Source organism: Lissotriton vulgaris, chromosome 3_1, assembly GCF_964263255.1.
Source record: "Lissotriton vulgaris chromosome 3_1, aLisVul1.2, whole genome shotgun sequence".
Taxonomy (NCBI): Eukaryota; Metazoa; Chordata; class Amphibia; order Caudata; family Salamandridae; genus Lissotriton; species Lissotriton vulgaris.
In genome coordinates, this window is record NC_141689.1 from 1,746,604,737 (window position 1) to 1,746,622,352 (window position 17,616).

The 17,616-nt window shown below is 41.6% G+C and overlaps 1 protein-coding gene across 1 annotated transcript in view; it reads left to right on the top strand.

The window, feature by feature from the left end:
• Positions 1-17,616, top strand: part of MFSD8 (major facilitator superfamily domain containing 8) — a 185,579-nt gene that overhangs the window by 100,269 nt on the left and 67,694 nt on the right. The window contains exons 5-6 of the mRNA XM_086962181.1: positions 9,855-9,968; positions 12,347-12,491. Of these exons, the coding sequence (XP_086818307.1) occupies positions 9,855-9,968; positions 12,347-12,491 (259 nt within the window). The remainder of the gene's footprint in view (positions 1-9,854; positions 9,969-12,346; positions 12,492-17,616) is intronic.

Genomic DNA, 17,616 nt, shown 5'->3' on the forward strand with positions numbered 1-17,616 from the left:
GCCCAGTGGTCAGCCACTGGGAATGCTGGGCATTGGCTCTAAATCGAGCTCTGGGGCATTGATAGCCAAAAGTAACCAATTTCGGAAGCCCTTTCCTATCCCTATTACCAGAACCATGTCAGTCATGAAGTCCCAGTCAAACATGTCAAATGTTTTTTCAGCTTCCAGGGTGACCAGGTAAGAAATAGAATGTTGTGCTGCTGGCTGCCAATATCGAGGAGGTGAATGGATTTTCTTGTGTTATTTGTTTGGTGCTCCTAAATAAAACCTGACTGGTTGGGATAGACTAACTCCCCCATCCTATCGTGCAAGCGGAGGGTGTTAATCTTGGTAAAGAATTATACGTTTTCATTAAGGAGAGCAATGAATTGGTCTGTTAGATCTGCACTCTTTGGGCCCTTTACCTGGTTTGAGGATAATAGATATCATTGACTCTGCTGTGGTACGAGTCACCCTTCCCTCCCTAATCATTTACTGATAGACTTTATATAACAGTGGCAGCAGTGAGCCACCAAAGCATTTGTAAAAGGCGACTGTAAACTCGTCTGGGCACTGACCCTTTGCGGGGCTATCGCTGTAATGATTTTTTCCTTCAGTAGTGGTTTGTTGAGTTTGTTTCCTATCGCTAGGGCTGACTGCAGGCAAGTTGACCTCCTGCCAGGTATGTTTTTCTTGCCAGAGGATCAGTCCTTTCTCTAGTATAGAGGAGAAAATAAAAGATATGGAAACATTGTAAGTGGACAGTGGCAGTGTCCCTGCCGCTTTTAACGGTGCGCTCACCGGCGCATTGGTGATTTTACAACTTTTATACTGTGAGAGCGTGTGAGCTCATTTTAAACTATTTTTGGGCATTTGTGTGAGCGAGAGCGTGTGCGCTACCCGTGTGCTGCTCAATTGTACTCGCGCTGTTGCTTATTGATCTGGGGGCAATCTGCATTCTGTTCTGCTGAGGTTTTACCTGAAGGCAGGCAGGCAGTTGCAGCAACGGTTCGAAGAAGCGCCTCCTTCCCGCCTCGTTCTGACGCCGGTGACTAGCACCGTTCGAGCAGAGGGTGTGGAAGGTCCGAGCCAGCTACTTCCGGCAGCTACCTGCAGCGCTCTAGTTGTTGGGACGCTGGGGGGGATATAAGGAGGATGTGCTTCCGGCAGCGCAGCCGGCGTGACGAAGGCGCGCCGAAGTTGCGCCTAAGTTAAGCCCGTCTGCGGCCGGATCCGGGCAAGAGCCATGCTCCCTGCCTCTCCGATGACACATATACGCTGGAGTTGAGATGACTTATTGTCCCTCTGCAGCCAGTGCTGCGGGCCATGCCTGCACGGCATGAATGCCCAGGATAATACGGGCTGTAGTCACTGTAATTTTGCCTTTAATCGGGGGAATGTGGCAATTAAGTGAGCATCATGATCTGGTTTGTGGCTTACTGAACGTTCGATCCCTACGTAAGCACAGACTAGACATGCATGATCTCCTTATTGAGAACCAATGGGATCTAGTCTTCCTCACGGAAACATGGCTTGACTCAGATTCCATGCCAGAGATCATTGAAGCCATTCCAGAGGGCTATTCCCTACTGAGGCAAGACAGATTGCTAGGAAGAGGTGGAGGGATAGCCATAGTAGCTAAACAGGGACTTCAATGCCAGATGGAGCAGACTATGATTGAGGATAGTGAAGCAGGCGCTCTCTCCATTCTGGTTAATGGAAGCTGCACAGTGAAGGGCCTCTTGATATATAGGCCACCTGGCACGGCGGCGAGATTTGGCAAGAGCTTGGTAGAAGGCATCACAGAGGCCGCATTGCGCGCAGATAAATTTATGGTGTTGGGTGATCTCAACCTCCACCTAGATGACCCTGCGGACAAGGCGGCCAGGGACCTCTGTCAAGCGATGAAAGCACTTCAGCTTGAACAGAAAGTTAATGATCTCACTCATCAACTGGGCCACTTACTGGACCCTATATTCGCCAATTGGGAACAGGTGGAGGTTCGGACCCCCGTATCCATCTCTTGGTCGGACCATCATCTCATTCCCTTTTTGATTCATATTCAGGGAGCCAGGCCATTGAAGCAGTCTGTACCAAAATATCCTAGGCGGAGATGGGCTGCCTTTTCCCAAACTAAGTTTAATCAGGCGCTCGTTATAGAGGGTAATCCAGGGGGGGAGGAAGTCAACACTAATTTTGACCAGCGTATCACGGAGGCTTTGGACCGTGTTGCCCCGCTCGGCTTGGCAAGAGCGGGGGGCCGTGCTCAGAGAATGGCGCCATGGTACAGTGAGGAGGTGCGAGCGGCTAAAGTTGCATGCAAACGCGCAGAGAGACAGTGGAGGATAGCCTTCACCATTCAAGACAAAGCAGATTACGCAGCTAGCAGACGCACCTACCACAGATTCATTAGGAAGGCTAAGACAACGTATTTTGACTTCAGGATTAAAGAAGCAGAAAATTCCACGAAGGAACTGTTCGTAATTTATAAATCACTCTCGGCAGGGAAGCCCATGGCAGTCCCTGAAGAACTTTACTCGGTGGATAGCTGCAATCGTATAGCAGAGTTTTTCACCAATAAGGTAGCAAAGATCTACTCTGCCTTCCCCAACCAAGCTAGCAAAAGTCCTGAGCTCAAGGAGGCAGCCAAGGTGAGGGGGGATCACCGGTTGACCACATTCATTACTCCGCCGACTGAGGCACTCATTCAAATCTGTGGATCTATAAAGTCAGGCTCTCCTAGGGACCCCGCCACACCCAAACGGCTGATGGGCAGTCTGCCGGTATTAGAGCCTTACATCCGTCATCTACTTGACACCTCTTTTGAGACCCATACTGTACCTACTGCCTGGAAACGGGCGGTGGTACTCCCCTTGCAGAAAAAGCCCAATATCAGTTTTGAAAAATTAGAAAATATCCGTCCCATCTCTCTCCTGCCATATATGGCGAAGGTTGCGGAGAAAATTGTGAACCTTCAACTGATGAATTTTGTGGAAGAGGCCTCCCTGCTCCACGAGTCTCAGTTTGGCTTTCGTCCTCGACATTCGACGGAGTCAGCACTTCTTATGGCAGTAGAGGCTTTACGACAAGGTGTGGATGAGGGCCAGACTATGGCCCTGATCCTTCTGGACCTAAGCGCAGCATTCGACACTGTAGCACATTCCATCTTGCTACAGTGTCTGAACGAGGGAGGGGTATCAGGAGATGCGCTTGGATGGATCCAGTCCTTCCTGGCAAACACTTAGCGCCCTTGATGCCGGCTGTGGGTGGCAGTTATGAGTTGTCTCTATACTCGTCCCTGAGCCCAACCTTGTTCAATCTTTATGTCTCTCCGCTGGCGGCAATTGTAGAAAGACATGGTCTGCGCCTAGTGTCCTATGCCGACGACATGCAGTTGGTCATCTCCCTCTCACGTATGCCTGGTCTTGAGGCGGACATTTTCAGAGTTTGCATGCAAGAACTGGCAACCTGGATGTCTGCCAACTGCTTGAAGTTAAACGGTAGCAAGACCGAGGTACTCGTGGTGGGGGGAGGGCCGTCTGTTTGGTCGTCGGCATGGTGGCCTCCTTGCCTGGGAGAATCCCCAGTCCCCTGCCAGGAAGCAAGGAATCTCGGAGTGTGGCTTGACGTTGACCTGGCCTTTGGCCCCCAGATTGGCCCGTGGCAGGGGTATGCTTCGGTGTCCTGAAAACCTTAAGGAAGGTCTTAGACCTCCTACCTATCGCAGCGCGCCGAACGCTGGTGCATGCCCTAGTCACATCGCGCCTAGATTATGGCAACTTGCTGTATCTGGGGGCCACGGGAAAGGCCATAGGCCGCCTTCAGGTGCTGCAAAATGCTCTCCTTCTAAAGCAGCGCTCCAGGCATTACACTGGCTCCCTGTCAGAAGAAGGGTGGAGTTTAAGGCTCTCTCTACGTGTCACCGCATCCTGAGCGGCAAAGCCCCTGCTCCGCTACAGAATTTGGTGACTCGCTATGAGCCTATGCGTGATCTACGCTCCTCCCGTACAGGGCTACTGAAGGTTCCAAAAATAAAGAAGGCCCGTATGGGGGGCAGGTCTTTCAGATATCTGGCCGCCATGCAATGGAATGCCCTACCTTTGGAGTTACGTTTGGAGCCTTCAGAGTCCATTTTCAGGAAAAAACTTAAAACTCACTTATACGGGAGGTAGGCGACCATGAGGGCGGCTCGGACTGTTTACTCCACTTATCATAGCGCGGGGACACGCCGGTGCGCGTAACCAGGCGCTCCATAAATTTCCCTAATAATAATAATAATAATTGTGATTTATTCTCTTCCCATATGTAGAGCCGACCATCCATGCTTTTCATAGCTAAGATATTTCTCCCATCTCAGTAGGTTAGCTTGTAGTTTGCCTGATTTATTACCTCGTTTGTTATATTTATTATTGAGCTCGGCTAGTAGATAGGCTGCCCTGTCTTGCTGCACTATTTTAATCTGTGCCTGGGTCATTATAATGTTTCCCCAACTTTTCTGTGATTGTGTGTGCTTATTAGTCAGTTCTAGATCTTTTAGGTTCCCTTTTTTTTGGATAAGCAAGGCGTCTTTCATCTTCTTGAGGGAAGATGCCTCTGAAATAAATTTCTCCCTAAGTACTATTTTTAGTGCATTATAGAGGGTGGCTGCACTTACTTTCCCTGTATCATTATGAATGATTCACTCAGAATCACAGAATATTTAGCTGAGTCTGAGATTCGAACCTGGTGCCCCAGTTCCAACTTTGGCAGCTCTAACTGTTAGTTTGGTGCTGTTATCTCTGTGCGCTCCTTAGGTTTTTAACAATAGTTAAACAGGTTCTTGGTGGCGCAATCCTTGTTGCACTATGCCTATCAGTGCCTTATAGTATGATGAGAGTATGTGGTTGTGGGATCACGAAGGACGCGCTCATTTAACATGAAACCTACGCGGTTTCTTCTCACATTCACATATTTAAATTTAAGTTTTAATTTTCAACAATTGATGAGTCTTCAAGGTTGTGGAATCAGCAATTTCTTTATTGATTCAGAATTTTATACTTTTTGGTTCAAGAATATCGAGTCATTCATTAAAATCATGATTAATTAATCGTGTTACATCATGCCAACGATAACATCACAATCATTTGACCCCAACTATTGCATTTATCACTTTCTGCTTATTTCTCTTAGATTCTTTAATGTGTGACCCATTCCTTTACTCATTTTATGTAAGTTTTTCGACCTATACTTTTTGATATTGACTTCTCGACCTTTACGTCCAGCACCACGTGATCGGAACTTTCATCCAATCATAACACAGCTTGTAGTTGCTATGACAACACAGCCAGCGTCTCATTTTCTCATATATTTCCGCCTTTATTTTTCTAGTTTCTCGCTTCCTACCGTGTACCTTATCATCCCCGACTTCTATTATATTGCTTTAACTCTGTTTTCTATATCGCCCACAACTTTTTGACTCTTTCCGCTATCACGTGACGCGGCAACTTCACTACAAGAACCCGTGCGATAGGCACAACCACTATCCCACCGCTTCCGCGTTCGGATTGCCACGATAGCTCCGCATTACTTGAAATAAGTGATCCGGTCACTCAGCTTTTCTTTCGTTCCGTCTTACGTTGCAGTCTACCACGCAGCACGGTATTCCACTCGCTACCTTTGGCCTCACCATGTATTTTCCCGTTTTAATTTTTATTAAGTGCTTTTTCCACACACAACTAGTACACCTATCAGGCTTCATGTTTTTCTGGTCATCCTTTCTCCATCTTTTACCATAGAGTTGGCTATTGAGTTTTCACGTCAGTTTTATACATTGTTTGCAACACGTTTTATTTCAATGAACCGGTTAAGTGTATATTATTGTGTGTACTGTAATTACATGAACCATTTGATTTGTCTTGCTTTGAATGCTAAGGTCCTGTATGCTTTCATTCACAGGCCCCTGACGAAGGGTTTTCTCTGTTCTACCCGAAATGCATTGGGCATGATGTAACGCAATGAATTATTCATGAGTTTAATGAATGACTCGATATACTTGAACCAAAAAGTATAAAATTCTGAATCAATATAGAAATTGCTGATTCCACAACCTTGAAGACTCATCAATTGTTGAAAATTTAAACTTAAATTTAAATATGTGAATGTGAGAAGAAACCGCGTAGGTTTCATGTTAAATGATCGCGTCCATCGTGATCCCACGACCACATACTCTCATCAGCTCTAACCGTTAGACCACATTCCTCATCCTTAGTTTTATGTCAGTATAGTCATTGTGGAGGTTTCAGAGAGCCTCTTTGGGTGATGGTGTAGCTCCCTTTCACATGGCCTATGTTGATTTGTGGCTATAAATACACACATTTTCCAAAAGGAATTACTCAAAAAGCATTCATTACATTTGCAGGGGCTATCTTATTCAAGGGCCCTTCGGTCCCAATTATTGTACTGTAAATCTGTAAGATGTTTTGAATGTTTTTGAGTAATTCTTTTTGGAAAAGTTTTGTAAATATGGTCTTGATTGCCCTCTTTCCCCATAATTTCTTTTGATCAATGTTGATTTGTGTTATTCTTTGTTGTGGGCAGAGATCGTATACTACCATATTGATTGGAATTATTTTTATTGTCTGACTTCGAGTCTCTAAATACAGGTGTCACCCTTTGTATTTCCCTGTCTCCTTGTCCCAGAGTCGGATCTGCCTTGATAACTTCCCACTCTCTTTTGCTCTCACTTTCCTTCTACCATACTCCAGTGTACCCATGTCTGAAAAATTCCATTCTCGTTGTCTGTCCAGCCATATATCTGTCTTTACCTATGCTCACTGGTCTTCCTATTTCCCTTTCTGTGTTTCCCTGTCACAAGGATTGGGTGTTTCCCAGCTACCCCAAGGATGGGGTGTTTCACAGCTGGCCAGCCCCCTAGATAATCCATCAAACTGCTCCTCATCTATCGAGATTTCCTGTAGCCCTACCTCTGGGTCTTCCCTCTGTAGACTCTCTACACATCTCTGTAACTCTGATTTTATTAGTATAGTGACGTCTATGCTTAGTGTTTTGTATTATGGTGTTATGATGGTTGTTCAGTGGTTGGGAATTACGGGGTGGGATGTTGGGTATTGTGTTTTGTAGAAAAGAGCTGAGGTGTGGCATGCAGAAATATGGCATAGTACATATATTTGCTGTTTTATAAAGTGCATACCAGACACTCCAGGGTAGGAAAGCACTTTACATGTAACAAAGATTCCAAACAAAATGCATGAAAAAGGTAACAGATATGTAAAAGGAGTGTTATAAAGATTCAACAATGGGTTCAAAACTTGCTCTGGGGATGTACGTAGGGAAGTGATCTCCAAGAGGGTAAATGGTCACCCTGAAGTTATCTGCTGAGACGCAGTGGTTATGCAAAAAACTGCAAACCACCCAACTAGGTCATGACCTTACGCACCAAAAGCTGATTAAAGAACAACAGTTAGTCTGTGAAACATGGACGATCTAAATGAAAAATATATATGGCACAGTCATATCTAGAAGTGTCATTGAAGAGGGAGATCCTTAAGATCCTTCTTGAAGTTTTCATAAGATGAGTTTGCCCTATGGCAATAGTCCTAGTGTTCCACATTTTGGTAAGGCACCAGGGAAAGCTTTTTCCCCTTTATTGTTTTTTGAAGGAGGGGTTCTTACAAATGTAGGCATTCTGTCCTTTGCAGAGCACGTGAGGTCAAATAATTTACAACACTCCTTTGCAAAGCTCTGTGCAGGCCAGTTTAAATAAGCCTTTGGCCTCCATTGAAACAAGTCCCCCAGACCTATTTAAAGCGGCTTTTAACAGCGCCCATTGTTTTTTTTTCGGTATGCTGCACAGTAAGAATTTTCCACAATCTAGCCTCGAAACTACTAGGGACTAGAAAACTATTTTTAAGCTTTCTGCTGGAAAAAAGGGACTTTGTACCCTGGAGAAGTCTGTTTTGAAAGCGAGCACCTCTCCTGAAAGCATTAATGTGAGTATGCTTAGTTTTTGTACTATTCTGATTTTCTGTAGACAAGATTGTTTCATGATCCCCTGAAACTGTCCTTATTTTTGAGGAGGTCTTGGATTCCAGAACAGACTGGTAAATATCATTAACATTTCTATCCTGTAACATTGTGTTTTTTATTTGACTTAATTTTCTGGGACAAAGAATGCAAAAAGGAATAAGGTGATGGTCGGACCAGTGAACTGGAGTGCATGATTCTTCCTCAAATATGTCCTTTTCGGAGATTAGAATATCTTGGGTCAAGCCTTTTTGCAAGCAGGGGTGCTGCACAGTATTATTCAAATTCTTTATTGAGTAGAAATAGGGGCAGGTGTGGTACCATAGAGCCACTAGAGTCACCCCAGTGTGAACTGCACTACCCCACAGAAATGTTCTTTGTAGTGGAACTGGATTTTTCTGTAAGGAGTTCAACGAGTTGTTTAATAAACAGGAGTTAAACTCTTTTAGCAGGCTAATTGATGTTGAAGATCAGAGCTTTCTGACGTTTTTAACTCAATAGACTGTAAAAACTGATCATATTTTAGACTTTCTCTCCGAAAAGAGGATTTGTGCACTAAAGCAACACCTATTTTTTTTTCCTGACAAAGGTGGATGGTCAAATATTCAAGAGCTAGGAGGAAAACCTGGCTGAGAGGCATAATTGAAACATGTTTCTATCAGGGATATTAAGTGTTGCTTCTCATTCTGTATAGTATCTGAACTTTCAAGTTAGTATTTCGGCGCTGATCTACGATTGTGGAAAAAGATTGTTCAGGTTACCGGAGTTCCTTTCTGATGATATCTCATCAGTTTCACTTCTTTCTCTGCGATCTCGTGGACGCGATTTATAAATGCAACATTCCCATTCATATGTTCTTCTGAATGAAAAATGAAAAGTGGATTTAGGGAGAGATCATTTGGAGAATCAGTGGGACCGCTCCATAGATTTCGCCCTAAAAAATGTCATTCTGTGAGCCACTCAATAACAATTTAGGGATTTGATGTGAAGTTAACAACAGTACTTTCAATAATTCACAAGCTCTCTATAGCAGAAGTGTAAAAGCTGGTGTGTTTATTTCGTCAGTGGAAATTTCATATTCAATATGCATATCTGCAACCACAGTATCTTTTTCTTAAGAAGGAGCAAGATACCAAAGATAATTAAAATGTTTAAGTCACGACCATCTATTATAAGATATAAAGTATTCCATACTGTGCGTTATAAGGGTTTTGAGAGTTAAGCCTGTTTTTTGTGACGTTTTAAAGGAACTCCTCTGTGACTTACATTATTCTTTCAATGTAAGGCATGGATAGTTTAGCCAATATATATATATATATATATATATATATATATATATATATATATATATATATATATATATATATATATATATATATATATATATATATATATATATATATTCGACTGGAAGGTTCTGTAATAGTGACAGCAATATATAAATGAATTGTGTATCTCCATGCATATTCATTTTGGAAGTGTATTTCTGCTGTTTGTTAGGAGAATTATATTGTTTTAATATTCATGGCTTCCACTCTTATTGCATCGTAATCCACAATAGTGTATCAAATTGCACAATAGTCCACGAGTACATCTTGTTCACCTTGGAGTTATATACTTTTATATGCTTCACAAATGCTACGTATTTTGTTTAATTTAGTTGTATGCTTCTACATGTGTATAATCTACGAGCTCTGTGAATGGATTTCTTTACAGAGAGACAAATATGAATGTCATAGTCCTCTTTTTACTTGAAGGTTGAAGAAAGTCTCTGATTGACTCAAGCACGTGTGAGAGGAAATGGTTGAAAACTCAAACTATTTAACCTATTTTTTTTGCTTTTACTTTTGTAGGAAATGTAGCAGTAGTTCGGTCGTATGTTGCTGGTGCAACATCACTTGGAGAACGAACAAGCGCTATGGCAAACATCAGTGCATGCCAAGCATTGGGCTTTATTCTAGGACCTGGTATGTGTGTTCCCTCTCACTCTTTTCATCATATTTCAGCCCATAATTTAATTACGAATTACAACCGGACCCACGTTATGCCTGCACTCCTGTTATCAAATAACCTTTTAGACACACTTCTATGATTTAGAAGAGCGATTTCCTCTGGTTCTATTATGTCTAACATTATTCTATCCACATTCTAAATATAAGAAACTTTCACCTTGGAGTTAAAGAATGTCCTATTATGCAGACAAAGATAGCCTATCATTATCTCGCCTTCTAAGGCAAAACATAAAAAACGATGTTTTTCTTTGATGAATGATCAGTGTAAACTCAACTCTAAACTTATAGCAACTTGGGGGTGAAGGATTGATTTTTTTGGGTTGAGTTGAGTTTGAGCGTTGAGCTTCATATTTTCTCATTGGCTTGCATCCAACTTTAGGAATGTAGACTAATGTTTCATGACATGACAGGGCGTGTTTCAGCGCAAGACAACAAAGGAAAGACCGTTTTAGCATCATAAGCTTAGGTTTTTGCAGACTAATTATGTCCCTACAATATTTGATCTTGGATCTCATTATGCCCTTAAAATTGTTTAAGGCTTGTCTGGAGAGTATTATATGTAGTATCTTCGATACGTGGTTTGATTCTAAAGTTCACAGACGTAAGTATATACTGGTACTACTTTTAATAGCAATTCATTAATTTCCCATCCATATAACTTTTTTTTTTTTTTTTACCAAGGACCATGTTTGTCTTGCTGCATGCAATTAATCTCTTCTTTGTTCGGTCATATAAGAACTGAATGCATGAAGCTGCTCCTGGGGGCCCTTTGTGGCTTTTTTCATGTGCAAAGACGTTCTCTGTAAACTGCAGTATGTGAGCTGACAGGGAGACTATTTTAAGAGGTTATGTGCTTTCGAGTTTTTTTGGACAATCTCACACGCCAAAGCGAAATAAACTAAATTTGAGGCCATTTGCAACATTGCTTCAGTATGTCTTTTTGTATTGAACTTTGAATGATTCCAATCTCCAAAGTGCTCTTTGCTCTCCATCCATATTTTTCTTATTTAATAATGGTGATTGCAACCTCTTAGCTTTTTATTTGGTCCATTGGAGCTGTTCTGTTGATGCTATGGAAGGTTAAATGAAAATGAATGTAAGCCACGAATACCATGTGCTTGGCTAGTTTAACATGCTTATTTTATAGTCCTTACTGAGCAAGACAATCATCCATCACAGGTGTGCCATCATTAAATCCAGATTACTATACAGTGTTGGGCCTAGCCCTCAATTCTACATCGAACAATTTTATAGACATTCCCATAAATAGAATCTTGGATTTGGCTTAATTTTCTGTGGCAGACTTGAGAACATTTTGTGTGTTTACAGGCAGTTTGCGACCGCCGTGATACCTGTTAGGGAAACGTTGTGCTTTATAAATGCTTGTTAATAATTTTAATAATAATTATTATAATCCTAGTAATACCAAGATTGTTATCAAATTATAACTCTTAATAGTAATCTAGTACTATCCAGGATCAGGGGGTGTTTTTTTAACCTCATAAGTGCTGCGCCTAGTCCAACGGCCAACGGCACCACTACCTCGGGAGTGCTGCCGTCGGCCGTTGGACGTTCGAACCTCACCTGCGCAATGGAACGTTCAGCACTGGAGCTGGACGTTCCATAGCTGCTAAGGTGTTAAACAGAAACTGTGAGAACTAAATAAACTAATGTTCTGTTTACTACCCAGAATGTGTCCAATTGGTCCCCAGTTCCCACAAGGCAAGGAATCTCTCTTTCCAATTTGGAGTACCACAGGTACCCTTTTACTTGATATGTATGAGCATTGCCATAATAAAGTTCAAGCTTCTAATGTTTCAATTTTAGTACATAAACCTTCCTACTGGATGCCTGTTTATAATCTAGCACAATGCATCCTCAACTATCATTCCTTTTCTACGTTTTTTTCTTGTGATGCTTCAGTTATTTACTGGTGATCTCATTACTCAATCTTCTTCCTCCTCTCACTTTTTACACCACGAAGTATGTCCATGCCCTAGAGACAGGCTGCCTACTTAAAAGAAAATAAATCTGACTCCTGCATCTATAAAGAACCACCTCTATTTACAAACGTCCTGCGTCGACCCCAAAGCAGCTGAAAAGATCATAATCAAATTGGGACTAACAGCAGGGCGGGAGGGAATTTTGTAATAACTGGATTGAGAAATTGGAAGGCTCACACTGCACCCCTCCCTCCTGGGGAAGTCCTGCTAGAACTCTTGACATCAACTGGCGCGGCTTCAAAATGATTTTGCTTTTTTTAAGCGTGTTTCATTTGAATCAAAACAAAATCAGTTTAGTGTGGAAATGCTTTACTCGCTTGTTTCCTTCAGCTTTCCAGACTGCCTTGACACTAATTGGGGAGAAAGGCGTGACTGTGGCAGGTATCGACCTCCAGGTGAACATGTACACTGCACCTGCCCTGCTTGGGGCGCTCCTTGGAGTTATCAACGTTATCTTACTCTTCGCTATATTCAGGTAATTGTTTAGGAACCATCACAGCATACTGTTGCACCATTTTGAAAGATGAATACAGCAGAAGGACCACCTTCTAGATAGAGTCCGCCTGCTCTACAGGGGATAATTTTTTGAAGATATCTATTTATTCACATAGGCTGCATCAATAAACTTTGATCAGAATGTTGTTCAGTAAGACAGCCAAAAAGTACATATGACGGTAAAAAGATTGTGAGATTTAAATATAATAGCATGGTTGAGTATTGTGTTAGTTAGGGATGCTATTGCATGAAAGAAAAATATCATAGCGGAATATATCTAAGTAGAAACAATCTAAGCATGCAACACGTGGTGGGGCAGGAGGCAGTTTTTCCTCCCCATATTTGGCTTATTTTCATCTTAACCTATTTTCTTTGGTTGTGTGGCAGTGTGCTATAATTATTACTCATTTCATTGAGCAGCTGGAAATGATTCTTTAAGGTTGTCTTTAAATTCAGTAGTGAGGATCTTACTCGCCTTGGCAGTAGATGTGGCTTGCAGCAGAAGGTCTTAGAAGAGAAGACTAGATTCTGCAAACAGCTCATGGCGATTTGGGTGATGTTAAGTGGTGCAGATTAGAAGAATTTTCGTTATGGGTAGGCTTCTTGCAAGATAGGATATCAGAGTGGTTGTTTTGGGGTGTCACGTGGGAAAGTAAGTGTTAGAAATATATAATAGTCGAAGATGTGGTGTAACTAGGGTTAATATAAGAAGGCTTTAATGGTTAAATGCACAACTTTTTCTCAGAGGACAGAATGAAAAGTCTGGAGGGCCCTCTTGCGGACTTGTTCAAATAGTACAGTTTGTGGAGTATTTGTATGCTGAAAACTAGTGCTCTCTAGTGAGGATTGAGTACTAGTGAATTGTTCATCGCTTCACCTGCCTGGAAGCGGATACATAGATTCATCTTTCAGAAATTCAAGACCTGATGTCTTGCTGTGGTGCTGAGAAGATTCCATTTTCATAGTGAGGTTGAAAAGGATGTCAAGGTTTTCTTGCTGCACAAGCATTAAATCCTGATTGTAAGTCCATGTTGAGCCTAGTCCTCCATTCTGCAATGAAACAATTTCATAAAGACATTTAAAGGGTGTCCAAGAATGTAATCAAATTATGGCTAACATTACTTTCATAGTCATCTTGTACCATCCATGCACAAGGTATGCTTTTTCAAACACAAACTGTGAGCACTAAATAAACTAATGTTAAATTTAATAACCAGTATTTGTCCAATGTGCTCCTACTGCTTTTCTCACAAGGCAAAAGATCTCTCATTTCAGTTTGGAGTACCATATTATCCTTCTACTTGATAGCTATGAGCATTGCCGTATTAAAGTTCTAGCATCAACTTTTACATTGTTATTTCTTTAACCTTTGTACTGGATGCCGATTTATAATATAGCACCATGCATTATGAACTACCAATCCTTTTAAAAGCTTATTCTTAAAACCTATGCGGAAAAAAGTGCAAGGAAGGAAAGCATAAGACCTCTATCTTAGCTATATTCAGTATAAGGGAGCAAAGGATTGTACATTATCTAATGGCAATGAGAAAGAGAGATATAAGAGAAAAAAAGGAGAGTATCGAGTACCAAGCGTTGGAGATTGCAACAGGTGAAGGAAAAGGAAGATAATATTTGGATTGTAAGGTGATCGAGACCGTCCAGTCTATTGTTGCTATTGAAAGTCACCAGAAAATCAAGCTAGTGCATTAGAGAGAATAATGAAGTGGGGCGGTCAGCAGTGCTTGAGGCTGCAGCAAGATCCACTCCAGAAGTATCAGGATGGCTGAAAGGTGTTTAAAGTGAGCAGATGTGATTGATTAGAAGTGTGTGAGAGGGCTTTTTCTGGGAAGTGATGTGCTTAGAAACCAGACTGAAGGGATTAAGAAAATTGTTGAAGGTAAGAAATAATGAAAGGGGATTGAACAGAAGGCATTTGTATATTTTGGAGAAGAATGGAGGTTGACACATTGAGGAATACTTCGAGGAGGAGGTAAGATCTGCTGTAGGTTTCCATAGTAATGGTGACGTCGCAGCATATTTAAAGTCTGATATCTTTCGGGATCAAATTTGCGCTATATAATAAGGTGAGAGCAGTTTGATAGTCTGAAGAATCAAAGGATCAGGTGGAGCACATGAAAGGTCAGCAGATATGAGTAGTTTGGTAATTTGATTGTCATGTGATGTTAATGTCAACAATTCTAGCTGAGTGGGTTGTGTGGCTATGGGAACGTTAGAGGGAAGGGGTGGAGCCTTGGGTAAAGTTTGAGAAGAAGGCTGCAAAATCTGTTGAAGGTAGACAGTATTTGAGAGTTGTGAGTGATTGTCGATTGCCATTGATTGTACTTCCAGTTTGTTGGTATGATGGTAGATTTTCATTGGTCTTATTTTTTGCCTTATTTGTTAAGTAAGCACATTGTAGTTTTCACGGTATGCATGTAAGGTGTGCTTTATTTAGGGTTGAGGTAGTGTGGATAATGGAGAGATGGCTCACAGTAAGTTGAATTGTTCAAATAACCGCAAGGATCAAGTTTATGCTATAAAAAAATATTTATTTATTTATTTATTTATTTTGAGATGTGTTTTGGTCAGAGTGGATCTGGTCTAAGCCTGCTGGGCTCTACTCGGGCTGAACGCGACCGGGAGGTCCAAATACTTTAGATACGAGGTGACTGAGGTTTTGATTGATTATAGCGCTACTAACATACTCCAGACTGCAGACAGTGTAGTCCCTGACACAGATGGATTTGGGCATCTAAGAGTGGATATTTTGGAAGTACTGATTATATGGCTTTATTTAAGACAGAATTCGTTGTTTAAACTCACTAGTACGTGGCAACCAATCACTAGATTTTGGAGTTTTAACTGTTTAATTCAGGAAATTGTGAGGACGGAGACAACAATCGCTCAATATCTCCAGTGAGGAAATATACCTGAGAGAAGTTAAAGCCTTGACGAAGCCGTAGGTCAACCCAACCACGGCGAAACGCGTTGGCACAAAGGGATTGGAGTGTAATGAAAATAAAGAAAAGAACTACAAGAGCCCCACTGATAATCTTTGCGGATTTCTTGTGATATTTACAAACTGAGACTTTAAATTTTGCATGTGTGCTCCAAGAACTAATGTTTTAAGATTTTCAATCTCTGATTGAGTTTAGGGAAGAAGGGTGTTCTCCTCCCAAATTTTGGATGCACCAGACTAACTTGCTTTGCGGAGTGATATTAAGTGAAAATTACTATATGAGCGCCTATCCATCCCTCACACCCAAAAGTTTTGTAATCCTGCTGTAATGCAACCAGGGAGTATTTGCTTTTGCATAAAGGGGCAGCAGCAATCGAGTGTGGAGGCACATTGTCATATCAAATGATCTTATTAAGATGATGTGGTCCAGAATGGAGGGGGTGATTGTAGTTAATGAGTATGAATGCATTTGAAAGCAGTAAAATATTCAGTAATTTGTCTTGGTTGTACATGGGTATGTATTGGTAGTGTTTGTTTTTGAACAATGAATGATGTCACAGTACCATGGAGAAAAAGGTGTACTGAAATGATTGTCAAAGTTTGGGCTAAGATCTCAAAATGTTGAGTGGAGTTGAGTGCGCTTGAAATTTGCAGACACTGTCAAGGTCTTCAAAGGAAGATCTCGTTGCTCCTGTAGCACTGACTTGGAAGGGTACATTAACTGCGGTGCACTCATAGTCATAAGAAGATGATTTTCTGGAAGGTGATTATGAAAGGAGCAGTTTTGTGAGGCTTGTTGAGGTGAACTCCAACTCTCCTGCTTATGTGTTTGTTTAGAGCCGTGCATGAGAAGTTGGCATGATCAGTTTGGTGTGTGTAAGTGTGGCAGAATCTTTGAGATTGATCCACATTTCAGTGATAACTATAAAACAGGAAGAGGTGAGGTAGGTGAGAAAATGTTCCGTAATCAGAGGGCATGTTGCAAACATACATGGTGTTCCATTTTTTGTTCAGTGCATTTTTATATAGAGCAGACATTGTCCAGAGGTGTCAGGGCACTTTACAATAGAGCGAAGAACGTCACATGAGAAATTTAGAGCAATAGGGTGGTAGGTGACAAAACATGTAGCTACTACGGTTACTCCTGGCGAGAGTTACATATTTACAAATGAAATATTCAGTACAGATTAAATATTTAGAAAAGTTATAGCGATTAAGGTTACACAAATGCATATTAACAGATTTAAAGCAGAAAGATTGTTATATGTGTCGAGTGTCATGTAACAAACAGTGAGGGCATAAGCCTGGTGGGAAGCGTGGCAAGGAGTGTTATTAGTAAGTAAGTAAGCTTTATTTCGATATATAAAAACATATCATAAAAGCAAAACATCACAATATAAAACAATAATCGAACAAACAACTTACAATTCATTGTACAATAAAAGGAATCTGTCCGTTGGACTAGAAAAACATGTTAAAAAAAGGGGGAGACATTATTGGATCATCAATTTTTTAGTGGTTCTTATACGCCAAGCCCATCCTAGGAATTTTGCCGTACAAATTGAAAAAAAGGGTCTTGTGTCTGAGAGCAGTATTCTCAAAGCTTCCAGGTGTGAACGGGTTCCTAGGCTCCTGAAAAGAGGCTTCAACCACCTCCGTCTGGGAGCTAGATAGGCTCGACACTCAAATAAGAAGTGTGCAACGGATTCTGTTTTCAGCTCACAAAATGGGCAGTCGGTAACAGTTTGCAAGGGTGGTTTCCAGGTAGAAGTAAACTGGCATAAAGGTAAAACCCCAACCCTGAATTTAAAATATAAAGCCCTATCGTAAGAACTGTGTATCAGGTCCAAGTAGGCTTCTCTGGAGGGGTTACATTTAACCATCAGGAAGTTGGCGACAGATTTTGGATGGTTTGATTTACCCAGTCTCTCGCTATCGACCCAGGACCAATATGCCTTCTTCAATTCCTGTTTGGAAGGTGCAGTTTTATTTTCCCACGCAGATCCTAGACCAAGCAAGATGAGTGCCTTCTTAACCTCTCTAAGCCAGGCGATCTTGTGCCAACCAGGAAGGGACAAGACATCTTTTAAGGCATCCGCATAGCTATGGAGTTCAGGAACGTTCCAAATTCTGGACCACAGTAATA